Consider the following 15,390-nt stretch of genomic DNA (forward strand, 5'->3'; position numbering starts at 1 on the left):
AGCTGTAGTACAAATTATGCAATATCAAAAAATCTATACCATAACAACAGAGGACTTTTAAACATACAGATTTGTTTAGAAAATCCAGGAAAAGAGCATCATATTGACATGAAGGTGGTATATTGTAAAGGTTAAAAGCACTTTAATTAGGATTGCTTTCAGGCTGGTGATCGTACATCTTCAAAAAGGCTGATGTTTCAAGATGTTTCTGATTTCTCATTTGCACAAACTTTCCTTCATACAGACGACCATGTAAGACTTTTAATGGTTGTGTGCTGCAGGTCAGATAAGGATTTGGTGAACCAGGAAAGATCTCTGGCCATGTTCAGAGACGACTCCAAATCTGCTGGGTCCAGAAACAGAGAGGTAGGTGAACACACTCACATGTTCGCACACACATCACATTGATTGATTCTTACTCAGTGGTCTATTGTTGTGTGCAGACTAATCTTATCGCAGTAAATCATTGTAAAACTGAAGAAAGCACAGAGATTTATTTGCGAGTGTTGTTTAATTGAGTATTTGTAGCTACTTGATATAATTTTTGCAAAGAATTTTCCCTCTGGTAGATTACCAGTCTCAATGAACTGACTTAAGTCGATTCCAGCATCACACACACTCACACACACACTCACACACACATACGGCCCAGAGGCTGATCTGATGTCCCTGTGGTTGCCTGGAAGCAGATGGGCCGCCCCGGCCCCAAAAAGAAAGCGCGAATGTCCCGGACGCGCTCGGACTTCCTCACCCGCTGTAACTCTGAGGGGGCGACCCAGTCCGACGACGACGACGAATACTACATCCCCGCCCACTCCCACACGCTGCCCCCCTCCCTGTCTCCCTCATGTGTCCACCCTGAGGCTGACTGTCACAGCGACTCAGAGATGGTAAAATACCGGACCCATCGGCTGCTTCCTGTCCACTCAGGCCCCCTCCCCAACCATCCTCTTCTCAGGTGGACCTGGCCAAGCGGCGGGGGAGGAGCCTTTTAACACTGCTAACCCCACTTTCGTCGTACTGTTCGTCACTGAGCTACTGTTGGACTGCCGGACTGCTGAACTGCAGTCTGTTTCTTCACTTCACTCGGACAGACTGCACCGCCGCTGGTCTGGAGGGAATGGCCTTGCACGTCACTCTGCTGGCTGTTGGTTTGAAGCTCAGCCCAAGCTGAGTCATCTGAGCTGTCACTTCTCGACTTCTCTCCCCTTTTCATCTCACAAGGGATGCTTCAACATTTTGGACATTAATCTTGTATTTTTCCTTCAGTAATCACATGCCAAGTTGCAATGTTGGATAACAAATTCACAATTAATTCACTTTTTCATCATATTTTAGTATAAAATGTGAAGAAAAAATGTGAAAAATGTCTTAAAATTGCTGTTTTTTCCAAAACAATTTGACAGAAAAAAAACTCAAATGATTCAATTTCTGTCAATCAAGTAATTGAATATGTAAGTATTTAAGCTCTAGTTCTGAAGGTAAAGTATTTGTTAGGTTAAATGGGAATGAAGAAGAAAGTAGTGTCTTGAAGGAAAAATAAAAGGTTAAAACTCAAAATGTCACTGTAGTGAGGTATCCCTGTGTCTAGCTCCTCTCTGACAACAGTAAGGACTGACTGAAGATCTTTGATCTTCAACAACATCACGCCTCGTGTCGCACTGCACGCCGACATCCGCTCCTGCATGCTGGAATTGTTAAAACTTCTCACTAACATCGACTTTATCTAACAGGATCTCACGAGCATGACTTCTGCTTCTCTCAACATCAGCAATATTCTCTGCTGACTTCACTCCAACTCTTCAGAGTCAGTAGATTAGATTAGATTAGATTAGATTAGATTTATCATATCGGTGCATTCAGTAGCATCAGTAGAACCAGGAGATAAATACTAATTAACCTCAACATGTGGTCACATACATGAAACATTTCCAGCAATGATGTGGAATTACACATCCTTTACTCTCTGTTGACCAAATTGCACAAACAAGCACTCCACAGCATAACATTTTTGTCCATAAGGCTCCTAATGGTGACATAGAGGAGCCAACCTGTGTCATTCAGGAACTGAGCTCCTGGAGACCGTCACCAAAAACCAAACCTGCCAGAACCCGATCAGTCCACTGAAAAAATGTTTATTTTTTTTCCTCGCTCATTGGTTTTCTCTGCTCTCCAGCCATCTCACAAAGACCAGAAGAAGATCCATAAGACCATGTCGTCAGGAGACCTGGGCAAGGTGGAGGTCCTCAGGAAAACCTCCAGTCAGGATGGAAGGTAAGATCACCAGAGAGACTAATTACATTACTAATTAACTGCTCATCATAACTTCAGTCTCTACATTTTAACGGCCGACTGCAGCAGTTTTTGCAGAACTCCATGTTCAAGAGGTTTTTTTTCTACTCACTTATTTTGGTTTTACAATTCTAAAATACTCCAATCCATGAATAAAACACTGGCTCACCTTGTGTTGTACCTTTGATGATTCAGTCGGTTTATTTCACAACTGCAGTGTGACCTGCTGATGTGAGATCTAAGATACATAGATGATACGTTTTAACTGTCATTAATCAGTTTTTCCTTGACTTCTCCTCGGTTTTTGTGGTGGACATTTGTGTTTTCTTAAGTTAATTGATCTTAAATCAACCAGTTGTGTTTATCATTCAGCAGGATGAGAGGAAAGATGAGATTCTGGAGTAAGACGAAGCACGGCGAGAAAAAACTGTCAAGAGAGAAGCAGGCCAGCAGGAGCGAAGCTGGAGAGACACATGGTAAAAAAAAACACACACACACACCTGTACAATGCACAAAAATACACAGAGAAAAAACACATGTTAGTATAGAATACTCTAGAATAGAATTTAATAGAATAAAAGATCTATCAAGACTCTCACAGATCATTTTTAGTAATCCACCTCCTTCTCCGCCTTTGTGTCCATCCCAGAAGGCCCTTCTCCTCCTCACAGTCCAGATTTGGAGGCAGCCTCCTCTCGGGGGGTCCGGGACAGTAAGGAGAACAAGGAGCCGTCTCCGAAGATGAGGAGGCGTCGCAGCGTGAAGATCAGCAGCATCGCTCTGGAACCCGCCCAGTGGCAAAACGACGCACTGCACATCCTCACCTCGGCCCACGACTACCGCAGCATGAACGACTTCCTCATGAAGAAGGTGAGAAGGCAAACGTGTTGTTAAAATCAGCTCAACCTTAAACATCTACAGCAGTAAAATGCAACATAAACATTAATGCAGCTGTAATATTAATCCAAATACATCATGTATAATATTAAAACATTAGCAGGGACCATTTTACAGCTCAATGATGCTGATGATACTTACATGCTTTTACTTCAAGAACGTTTTGAATGCAGGACTCTTGCTTGTAGTGGAGTATTTTCACAGTGTGGTATTAGTACTTTTACTTTCACTACTTTAAGTCATGGATCAGAATTCACACTCCAGGGTTCTGCACAGGACTCTACACTTGTCGTTTACCTGAAAGTCATTTGACCCTCCAGATCGCTGACCTGGAGTCTGAAGATGGTAAGAAGGACACCATGGTGGATGTCGTCTTCAAGAAAGCGCTGAAGGAGTTCAGGATCAACATCTTCAACTCCTACTCCACCGCCCTGGCAGTGAGTCCTCGCTGTGTTTGTTCTCTGCTGCTTGAAGCATCACAGGATCTTTGTTCAGCTCTGCAGCAGGAAGGTTGAGATAGAGAAGTCAGGTGTCAGTGACACTAAAATGTGCTAAATTGACTCTTAGATGCTTTCTTGTGATTGTCTAATCATTCTGGCGTGTACTCTTTTAGAAAATGAGACAACACGCCCATCTTGACTGAAAAGTCTAAGTATTGAAAACTTAAATAGAAGAACTTGAGTCATAAATATTTACTGATATTTTGTTGAATTTAATGCTAAAATGTAAGAGGATTCCATTTGAAGCACAAAAATCTGAGGCAATGATCCTGATGTCAAATCTTCCTTTCCTTTTCCCTCCCCACCAGATGGATGATGGGAAGAGTATCCGTTACAAGGATCTCTACGCCCTGTTCGAGCACATCCTGGAGAAATCCATGCGTCAGGAGCAGAGGGACTGGAGCGAGTCACCGGTGAAGGTGTGGGTCAACACCTTCAAGGTCTTCCTGGACGAGTTTATGACCGAGTTTAAGCCCATGGAGGGAACTATCGGGAGGGTAAGAAAGCTCAAAACTGGATGGATGAAAAAGTACACAATCAATTAGAAGTAATAGGTGCAGTATTATAATTACATTTATTACGAATGCAGATGAAATCTCCTCCTGGAAAATTACTGTGATAATTTTCCCAGTAGATTTAAGTTCCACTGTTCCTCTGCAGAGCTTTACAGCATAAGAGAGAAAGAGAAAGAAATTGTTTTGCCAGAGAAAAATCCAGTTTAATATATTGATATGTCCATATTAATTCATTATTACCACCCGAAATTAAAAACATTGATTCATTTTCCCGTTTTAAATCCACACTCAAAACTCACCTGTTCAGACTCGCTTATCCCACATGAGGTCAAATGGTCAGTCTGATTTTACACTTATTTGTTTTATCACTTGATTATTCTATTTTATTGTGTTTTATCGTATTGTTGTTTGTTATTTCTCGTGATGTAAAGTGTCCTTGAGTGTCCTGAAAGGCGCTTTTAACAAATAAAATGTGTTATTATTATTACTATTATTATTACATGTGCAGCACTCACGTTTAACACATTTCTCTCTTCCCAGGCTCCTAAACGTGAACGCAAGAAGTCGAGGAAGAAGGAAACGGACATTGTGAGTTGTAACTATAATAACACTTCATATATGTATCCTGTGTGTACTGAAACAAAGTGTTTGGAATAAAAACAATAATTGAGTTGAGCTGACTGGTGGCTCTGCTGCCCCCTGCAGGTGGAAGAACACAACGGCCACATCTTCAAGTCCACGCAGTACAGTATCCCCACCTACTGCGAGTACTGCTCCTCCCTCATCTGGATGATGGACCGAGCCTGCGTCTGCAAACGTGAGGACCGGCCACGAACACGCACACACACACACACACACACACACACACATATAAGACATTCATCGGACAGAGTTTACAATCTGCTTCCTGCACCACTGGTGGTATGTAACATGTACATTTACTCAAGTTGAGGTACTTTACTGGGACTTCTCCTTTTTTTTGCTACGTTATACTTCAAACTCATTTTGGACGCCAATATTGTTTTTTATACTCCACTACATTTTCCTGACAGCTTTAGTTACTTTGCAGAATGAGATTGTTAATACAAAATCTAATGAATTATGATGCATTTTTATAGATTAAGCCACACTGCAGTATATAAAGTAAACTTTTACAAAGTACAACATTAAAGTAATGAACACATTGACGCATCAGTAATTCATTAATAATTCAAAGATGTGAGTAATTTTACTCTTGGTACTTTAAGTTTGTATTGATGCTAATACTTTTACTAATATAAGATTTTAAATGCAGGACTTTTACTTGTAGTAAAAGCGTATTTTTACACTGTGGTATTACTACTTTTACTTAAATAAAACATCTTCCACCACTGATGAGTGCCTCATGGACCCACGCTGGAAAAACAAAACCAACAACAAGTCGGAGGTTTTTTTTAACCTCTCTCTCCTCAGGTGACACGATAACCGACTGTCAGTTTTAATTGTCAAGACTGCAGTTAGAAACTTGTCGTTCATAAGTGGTGAGAGGCAGGTTGAAACAGGACATAACAGTGAAGCAGAGTGATTGTAAACAGAGGAGGACACAAGCACAACAAGTCAAAGTTTTACTTTAGTGTATCACATTGCATCAGATGTTTCAACTGCAGTGGAAGATACTTATTGCAACCACTCAGATTTATTTGTCCCCCACTAAATTCATGGTAAGCTATGACTTTTACCTTGTGGACACTGAGTGTTTATCGTTTTTTACTTCTTACATAACATATTTATTTGCTGTTTCTTTTGCATCTTTGAATTGAGCATAAAAGCAGCTTGTAAATATCTGCAAGTCTGCCCAATGTTTCAGACACACTGTTATACACACCAGCAGCAGCTCCTAATGTTCTCCTAACTCACTTACCCAAAGGCACTCACGCCCGTGTGTGTAGTTTTTATTTCCACCCACACAGCACATTACACCCCCTTCTACTCCTTTCACACACACACACACACACGTTCAGACTCACAAAACTCACACTCTTGCCCTGCCTTCCAGTATCAGAGTATCAGAAAGATTTGATTAAACCTCCCTTTCCTTTCATAAATCTATCTTCTATCTAGTTATAAGATCCATCTTCACTTTCACAGAGCAGCAGACATCACATCCGAGCTCTGTGCCGCCGCCACCGCCTCAGTGTTCGTCGAGACCGACTGCAGCTGTTGTAGCAGTCGTGCGGAGGTTGCAGAAATGCCGTCAGTCTGATTGTGTTGTTCTGTTGTTCTGCAGTGTGTCGCTACGCCTGCCACAGGAAGTGCTGCTCCAAGATGACCACCAAGTGCAGTAAGAAGGTAGGAGGAGATTTTATTTTCTTTATTATTACAAGGTGTTTCAGGATGTGTTGATGGCACACTGGTGCTAAAATGCACAAAGACAGCAGTCGATATGGATGTTGCATCAGTTTAATCACTATTCAGAACAATTATTAGAATTCGCCTAATTGATTTCCATTTCCATTTTCAGAGAGCTTCTGTTTTCGGTATGTGTACTGTATGCAGATGTTGTTTGTGGGATGTAATTCTAAAAATAAAAACTCGAAAGTAACACAACTTTAATTGCTGCTAAACAACTAATAACGAAATCAAACCATTTCTTCTTTTTCATGGTTTGATATTCAGTCTTCAGGTCTTTTAGAAAAAGGCATCCATTATTGCTCTAATCAATTACACTGTTTGGACAAGGGGTAAATAAAAAAAGAAAAAAAACTACAGAAAGAAAAATACTAAAGTTAAAAATATATAATATATTGTTGTTGACAATTCCCGACATGTGCATTGTAAAACATACATCATTAGATCCAGCTGGCTAGCTCCTGTGTCATGTAGGTGTATCAGAAAAAAATGATCAAGCGAAGGTTCTATAAAGGGGCTTCTGGCTTTAATATATCTATCACAGGAGCTGTTCTAATTATATCTCAACTTTTCTTTCGTGCAAAGTTACTCTAAATTAATGAGCACTAAAACGCACCCTTGATCAGTTTAATACACTCAAAGGTTTTGCTGCGACAGGCTCACTTGTTCATACGTACTGTTGGTTATGGTGGTGTTAACACATTTTAAGTTCATGATGGACATGACTGAGTGAGTTTTACTCTTGATGCTGTAATTGTTCCAGTGCAGAAGTTACACCGAGCGCAGTAGCTCACTTTGATGTGACGTGTTTCTGTGTTTCCGCACACAAGTACGATCCGGAGCTGTCGTCTCGCCAGTTCGGTGTGGAGCTGTCACGTCTGACCAGCGAGGAGCGAACGGTGCCACAGCTGGTGGAGAAACTCATCAACTACATCGAGATGCACGGCCTCTACACAGAGGGGATCTACAGGAAGTCGGGCTCCACCAATAAGATCAAAGAACTCCGCCAGGGGCTGGACACAGGTGAGACTGACTCTGACCCTGAAACAAATACCTGTGATTGTCATCCTCTTCCTCTTCTACGACAACAACAAATACTACTACTACTGCTTATCCTTCATCTTCTTCTCCTTCCATCAGTAATATTACTTCTACATCATTACTATTACTACTTTTTGTAATGCTACTACTTTGACTTCTTCTTCTACTACTTCCTCCACTGCTCCCTTTTCTTCATTCCTTTTCTTCTTCCTTCTTCCTCTTCTTCTCCTGTGCTACTTCAACTCCTACTCCTTTTAATAGTACTACAACATCTTCTTCCTTTACCACTTCTTCTACTTTTTCTTCTCTGCTTCTAAGACTTCTTTTACCACTACAACTGCTTCTTTTAGAACTTATATTACTACTTCTACAACTACTATTATTACCTCCTCTTCTTCCTGATCTTCTTCTACTGCTGCATCTGCTACTGCTTCTTCCTCTTCCTCTTCTTCTACGACTTCTGTTGCTACCACCACTTCCTCTTCTCCTACTTCAAGATGAAAGAAAGTTGCTTTACCTGAACCTTTCTCTCTGTTCCAGATGTGAACAGCGTGAACCTGGATGACTACAACATCCACGTCATTGCCAGCGTTCTCAAACAGTGGCTTCGCGACCTTCCCAACCCTCTCATGACCTTTGAACTGTACGAGGAGTTCCTCAGGGCCATGGGTAAGCTCATAATTAGCCCCTTCAGTGACTCCTCTTTGCTGTTTGTCAGTCCAGAGGCTCCTCCAGCTGAGAGTCAGTGTCAGAAGGTGAAACATTGCTTGCTGTGATGGTGTGTGCTTGTTTTCCTTTCAGGTCAGCCCGACAAGCGGGAGGTGATACGAGGGGTGTATTCAGTGATCGACCAGCTCAGCAGGACGCACCTCAGCACGCTGGAGCGCCTCATCTTCCATCTGGTCAGGTGGGTGATGGGATAATAATCAACATCAGCTGTACAGCCTCAGGCAAGACAGCCTGTGTCTAAAAATTGGGTTTTGAAATAAGATCTGAATAATGTTTTTGCCTGTGAGCAAAGTGTCCGTGCAGTTTAATATTCGAAGCAGCGGTTTCAGACTCTCTTTGTTTTTCTCTCGCTGATTATCAAACACGGTGGATTAGCTGTGTCAGTCACACGCCATCCCGTCTGTTGTGTGCGGTGGGAACGGGTGGAGGATCAACATCAGGATTAACGTGACTTTATTGTGGCGTGTTTCAGGATCGCCCTGCAGGAGGAGACTAACAGGATGTCAGCCAACGCCCTCGCCATCGTGTTCGCTCCCTGCATCCTTCGCTGTCCGGACACTATTGACCCGCTGCAGAGCGTCCAAGACATCAGCAAGACCACAGCGTACGTCTCCTGTCCGCAATCATCCTCTGTAGATTCCCAGATAATCTCTTTGGCTCATTAGACACGTCTTGTAAACAAAATAGCTGCCTGAAACAGATGTTTTATAGGTCAAAATAGTGTTTAGAATAAAAACATCTCACTTTACAGTTTTCTTTTCTATTTCTGTAAGGATTTAGGTATATTGTTTCTGTTTTAACTACATTATTTCTCATTTCTTTGTATGCCTTAATTTTACCACTTAATGTTAAGTGGTTTTGATTTTGATTGACTGTTGTTCAGAAAGCATGTATGGAGGCCTGTAGGGACAAGTTTGAAAAAAAGACTCATATCTCACAGCATCACCAACATATTTCCCAGAAGAACTTTGTCGATGTATTTTCCAAAGTCAGATTTTACATGCACGTGGCACTGGGATGGGGTTCATATTAAGCACAGCTTTTCTGCAATTTAGCTTCATTTCAAAATAAACATTTTCTGAGTGATGTCCACATTACTAAATTAAAGCAGGCTTCCCCACACATACAAGTTATTTCATAAGATAAGTTGTTACTTCATATTTGCTGATGTGATGCTAACTGAGCCAGCTAACAAAGCTAACATTAGCTTGCTAACATATAGCATGTTTGGACAGTTGACATATCTGACCTGATTCTTGAAATAATGCTATTTAATATCAAAGATTTAAAATCACATTTCGCCAAAATAATACCACCTACCTCAAATTACAAAACATTATACCACGAACATGAGAATAAATGACCAAATATCATCAGTTAGCTTAGCATAATTACTTCCTCTAAACGGCATGAATGCTAACTTTGACAAACAGATAGTTCCTCATATAAATAAAACTAAGTCATTATTTTAGCATTGATAGATGAGTTTAATTTATCCTTTTCTGCCATAAAACTGCAATTTTTGTAACTTTTGTCACAGCTTGTGATGCTACGGTGACTTCCTGTTTACACAGTTGATGCTTTTTATTGGAAAGCGCCACAGATGTTAGCTGCCTAGTAGCTAATTTACAAAGGCTTTCCCAGCTAACTTTTAATGATGTGACCATGTTTTGTAAACTACTAGTTTGAACCTTGCTCGCAGTTGAGGACTGACAGAAGTTCATGCACAAGGATTTTCCTCTACTTGTGTTCTATTCATTTCTACTCTAAACGCCTCTCTTTCCCTTAGGTGTGTGGAGCTGATCATCAACGAGCAGATGAGCAAGTACAAAGCTCGTCTGAAGGACATCAGCAGCCTGGAGTTTGCAGAAAGCAAAGCCAAGAGCAGACTGACCCACATCAGGAAGTCCATGGTAAGAGTCTGCCGTCTCTAGTCTACGTACACGTGATGCTAAAGATGTCAGTGTAAATGATCCTCGTTGCCTGACATGAACATGGATGTTTTTCGACTCACTCATCATTTAAATGGTGACCAGCAGTTTTCAGCTCCATGAGCAGCTGGCATGGTTTTCACACGGCCATGGCAGGAGTTCATTCCTCTGTGTTACATCTTTCATCAACAGATTTTGCTGTGTTTTTGTAACACAAGCAAAAAGCTGACGGAAAAAAAACACACTCAAGGGGATGTACCTTGAACATGTACATGGCAGGACACCGTAACTTTGCATTAACTAAGGATAACATTATGGAATGTTATCTTAAATAAAAATTACAGCTTTTAAATTCTTCTAATCAGACACGTGCACAAATGGCGCTAAGTAGCATAAGGCCATTTGCAGACTGTGTGCATAACCCTCAGTAAATGGTAATATTGCTTATATTGGTCATTTACATTAATACAATCAAATTATAAGTAAGAAGGAATATGTCTGTATAGAATATTCATATAATATGAAAAGGAAAAAACATTATTTAGCCTCCAATTACGACATTTCTTTTATTTTAGCTGGGTAATAGGTCTTTCTGGAAACATCAGTCAGAAAGATGTTGCCATCTTGATTGTGATTCCCAAAAGTCCCCAATTCCTCTACCAACCAAGTGTATCTAAACTTTCCCAGTGAACATGAATTCAATGATTTACAGACCAAATGATTGTCCCGGTTAAAGCTTGACAAAATTAGGTTAAAAAGTGATGTTTTTTTAGACATCTTGGTCACATGTACTTGTGTCGACAGCATTTCAGGGACTATATTTCAAGTAGTTAGAATGTGTAATATTAGATTAACTAAACTTTCACTTTTCAACCAAATTTAGCTCAGTTGTAACCAAAACAGTTAGACATCTTTTGTCCTGTAAATCAACAAATCCATGCTTACCTGATTACCTTCACCGCTCCTTAACCCTAATCTGTCCTTCCTTCCCTCCTCTCCCCACCAGAAACCTGTACTAATTGCTGTTAGGTTTATGAGCATAGCCCGCACTGCCACCCCGGTATGTATGCCCCTGCCACTCCATGTGCCCACCCACCTCCAGTCCTGTCCTGTCCGTCAGTCTATCTGATCCGTCCACTCATGCTGTGTCACACCTCCAGTCATAGTGCTCGTCACGTTTGTCAGTTCTCTTATAGCTGTCTGACCTTCTGCTCGCGTATTTGTTACTGTTTTTTGTTTTAACTTTTAACTGTTTTAATTAGTTTAACACTGTTATGGAATATTTCACTAGGGGCTGATAACAGCTAAAATAAGATTGCTTTTTGATATTGTTCATTTTTCTACCTGAACTCAGTGGAAACAGCCACCAAAAGAAAAAAGATCAAAGTTTAAGTCTCCATTTACTCTCAAAGCAGTGTGATATTTTTATCCTCAGGTAACGTAATGAGGCCTCCAGCTTTCACATTGCAGAGTTAAAGTATGAAATGGACACGAGTAGTTACTAACAATCGGTTTGTGACTGTTCGGTTTATGTTTCAAGATAATATCTGTTAGGACTGACTTGATGAATTATGGTACAAAGCACTGAGACTAAAGACTTCAGACTTGGATTTTTAATATTTTCCAAAATTGAATGTAAGAATGTATTGAAACTGATTACTTTCTTATTAAATTTTCACGTCAGATCTCTCACCACGGTATCGCACCGAGGGCACCAGTCGAGCAGGTTTTTGTGTCGCAAATTATGCTAATTTTTAATTTTGTACCTAAATATACTGAGACTGCAGGCTCAGAACTTGACTTGGACTTGAATTATGTCTCACGACATGAGACTGACTCTGTCTCTGTCACCGTTCTGCTTGTGAGCCAACTGAACAGAAGAGCAGCAAACATTAGCGAGCAGCGGCTGTTAGTTAGCATCTGTTATTTATGGAAATAGTTTGCTAAGGTTTGATAGTTGATTAATAATGTAATAAACTATGATAATGATAATTAACAAAGCATTGCGTGAATTAAGTTGATTCTTAAGCCACTTGTGCTCTTAAATCAAAGTAGCTAACTATCACCATTATATAAATCTTGAAGTTAATCTACGCCGTCGCTGCTAACGTTGTTGAAATGATTCCGTCCGGCCGTCTTTTTCCGATGAGCCTAGAAATGTAGTTCAGTTGTGTGCAAAAAGTTTATGGTCTTTATTTCGATCATGGCGTTCTTACTTTGTGTGTCTGCCAATCTTTGGAAAACAAACCAAGCTAACAACCTAGCTTGTTGCTAGCAGCATCCCATCTAATCTTAGAGGTGCTAACAAGCTAGTATCACTGCACCTGGGACAAGTAAAAGTCATTATTTCCATTATTTCTGATTAAAATGATTCAGATTATGCAGGTGTTGTGTCTTTTTACAGTTTAGGACAGGTCCAGTGTGACCGCTGCTATGACTGTAGTTTTGTCTTTGGTTAATGTTTGTTTGTGGTTAGCGCTCTGACACAGCAGCACTCCGACTGTAGCTCCACTGACTGCTCTTTGCTTTCTGTTTCTGCTTCACAACTTATTAACATGCAGCCTAGCACAGCTAAACTTAAGGTAATGCCTACCTGTGTGTGAGTGTGTGTGTGTGTGTGTAGCAGAAGATGTGTTTGTGTGTGTGTGTTTATCAGCAGACTTCATAGTTTCTCAGCAGTGCTGTTGTGAACTGTTGTCAATACATCCTCTGTATAGTCCGTATGTGGTGAAGACATTAAACCATGTCTATGGCGAGTCCGCTGTTTGTGCACCATCACTATCACTGTCAACACTAACAAAACAGATGCTTGGTCAGCCGCCACTAACGCACTCTGTTGCTGTGATTTTGTGTGTGAACTTGCAGAGCAAAGGTCGTGTTCGGCAAAGCAGCACCCACACGCCCTCGCCTCCGCTCAGCCCCAGGGTGCCCCCTGTGGTGGATGGAGAGAGTGCAGGAGGTGGAGGCGGAGGCGGAGGAGGAGGAGGAGAGGATGCAGCCGAGGCTGGTCTGAACGAGCAGCAGCAGGCGGCGATGCAGCAGGAGGAACGAGTCCTCACCGAGCAGATCGAGAGTCTGCAGAAAGAGAAGTACGGCGTCTCTCTGGTCGAACTGTGCAGAGCCTGATCAGATGAAGTGTTTGGTTCAATGTGTCACATGACGTGTGTGCAGGCACAGGGAAGGTATTCTGTAAAAACAAAAGCAAATATCTCCACACAACCAGTGGTACTTTTAAATTTGTGGTACTTTTAATGCCACATGTTGTTTTGTCATAAATTCAACTACCCAACACTACACAAGTGCAGCTGAAACTGTTAATTGTAAGATAGCTGATTGATAGAAAATGTATAATTTGATAATCATTTGAGTAATTATTCATGCAAAAACATTTCTTTCATCCTTTCAGTTATTTCTATAATTGTAATTTTTATTTTAGGTTTGGACTTCTGGTGGACAAAACAAGCATTGTGAAGCTGTCACTTTGGGTTCTGGGCAATTGTGATGGCATTTCTCACTATTTTCTGAATTTTTACAAAACAAACAACTGATTAATGGGTTTATAATCCTGATCAATAATCAGGGGATTAATCCATCACGAAAGTAATCATTATTTTCAGCCGTACGTAAAACAGTTTAAAATTAGCTCCACCTCAACTACAACAGTAAAAACCTGCTTTTACATCAATGCATTAGTAATAATAATGATTATACTGACTATACCTACAAACTTATACTTAAATACCATTTTCAATGCAAGACTTTTACTTGTAGTATTTTTACACTGCGGTATTAGTTTTCTTCCTTAAATAAAGGATCTGAATACTTGATACCGCTGATACAATGTCAGCAGGAACTAATTTCATGTTGTAACTGTTGGCCTAAACATCCAGTTTTAAAACTTAAAACTTTATCTGAGTAACTCTCTCTCTGTCTCTGCCAACCGGAAAATAGTTGCAACATCTCTTGCAAAACCATTTTAGTAACTTTAGCGGATGCATCACTCTATCATGGCCGCACCCAAAAAACAACTGTCCCAGTGTGAACTGAGCTGATCACCTATCTATGTATCTGTTCCCCGTGGCTCTATCACTGTTTGTGATTACCCAGCAGGCTGTTACATTGATCCCTTCAAGGACACACATACTGAATGTGAGATCTCTTATCAGGACAAAATCATTGACCTTTGCACATCTCTAGTAGGGTTTGAAACTAAAGGTCAGTCTGTCGTGCTAATTATAAATGTGCACGTCATAGGAAACGGCTAAAAGTTTAAATGTAGATAAGGTGATCAGATGAATCGCCTCCGACAGGGCTTGTGACCTGTTATTTGCATTTGTGTGTATTTTGCGTGGCAGGGAGGAGCTGACGTATGAGATGTTGATCTTGGAGCCGCGGGCGTCCGACGATGAGACTCCGGAATCTGAGGCATCCATCGGCACAGCGGACAGCTCTGAGAACATCACCATGGAGATGGAGGGAGCCACCTCAGACCCTTCTGGTACGAGTGTGTGTGTGTGTGTGTGTGTGTCGTAAGTAAAGCTATCGGATAAATGTTGTGGAGTAAAAGTAAAATATTTCTCTCTGAAATGCAGGTTGCATGAAATAAAAATACTCAAACTAAAAGTACCTTGAATTTGTACTTGAGTACTTAGTTACTTTCCACCACTGCATGACAGTTGATGTAATTCAGGGTAAACTCTACTCCAGTCAGCTGAAGATGTTTGATAACTGCCAAAACCCCCAGAAGAATAACTTCAGTTTATCAGTTGAGTTACAACAATAACAAAAGTTGTTTGTTTTTCATGTGCATGTTCGAGAGAGAGAGAGCAGGAAGTGAGGGCAGAGAGAAATGGGGAACAACATGCAGCACAGGTCCCTGCCCAGACTGCAACCAGGGAAGCTGCAGTAACACTCCAGACCATGAGGTCATAAGACCTGGGTACACTGATCCAGGATCAGATCATACCTTCAGTTTGAACGCTTGTGTTTAAATCACTGGAGCTGCTCTCTGGCTTTGGCTCTAAAGCCAGAGAGCAGAAGGTTAATTTCAGTGTCACATGACCTGCCACCACAGACCTTAAAGACCACAGTTTGCAG

General features: G+C 41.0%; 1 protein-coding gene across 6 annotated transcripts in view; it reads left to right on the forward strand.

Annotated features, from left to right (window-relative positions):
- The window catches only part of LOC121607799 (unconventional myosin-IXAa-like), a 136,946-nt gene that overhangs the window by 119,904 nt on the left and 1,652 nt on the right, over positions 1-15,390 (forward strand). For 2 of the 6 annotated variants that reach the window (XM_041938768.1, XM_041938770.1), the window contains exons 26-43: positions 282-366; positions 690-890; positions 2,177-2,274; positions 2,665-2,768; positions 2,942-3,162; positions 3,510-3,626; positions 3,998-4,186; positions 4,745-4,792; positions 4,910-5,021; positions 6,471-6,532; positions 7,423-7,615; positions 8,174-8,302; positions 8,435-8,540; positions 8,835-8,966; positions 10,152-10,275; positions 11,300-11,353; positions 13,159-13,382; positions 14,649-14,791. In XM_041938768.1, coding sequence (XP_041794702.1) covers positions 282-366; positions 690-890; positions 2,177-2,274; positions 2,665-2,768; positions 2,942-3,162; positions 3,510-3,626; positions 3,998-4,186; positions 4,745-4,792; positions 4,910-5,021; positions 6,471-6,532; positions 7,423-7,615; positions 8,174-8,302; positions 8,435-8,540; positions 8,835-8,966; positions 10,152-10,275; positions 11,300-11,353; positions 13,159-13,382; positions 14,649-14,791 — 2,342 coding nt within the window. The remainder of the gene's footprint in view (positions 1-281; positions 367-689; positions 891-2,176; positions 2,275-2,664; positions 2,769-2,941; positions 3,163-3,509; positions 3,627-3,997; positions 4,187-4,744; positions 4,793-4,909; positions 5,022-6,470; positions 6,533-7,422; positions 7,616-8,173; positions 8,303-8,434; positions 8,541-8,834; positions 8,967-10,151; positions 10,276-11,299; positions 11,354-13,158; positions 13,383-14,648; positions 14,792-15,390) is intronic. The other 4 variants (XM_041938769.1, XM_041938771.1, XM_041938772.1 and 1 more) reach the window with 4 other exon arrangements.

This window comes from Chelmon rostratus, chromosome 6 (genome assembly GCF_017976325.1).
Source record: "Chelmon rostratus isolate fCheRos1 chromosome 6, fCheRos1.pri, whole genome shotgun sequence".
NCBI lineage: Eukaryota > Metazoa > Chordata > Actinopteri > Chaetodontiformes > Chaetodontidae > Chelmon > Chelmon rostratus.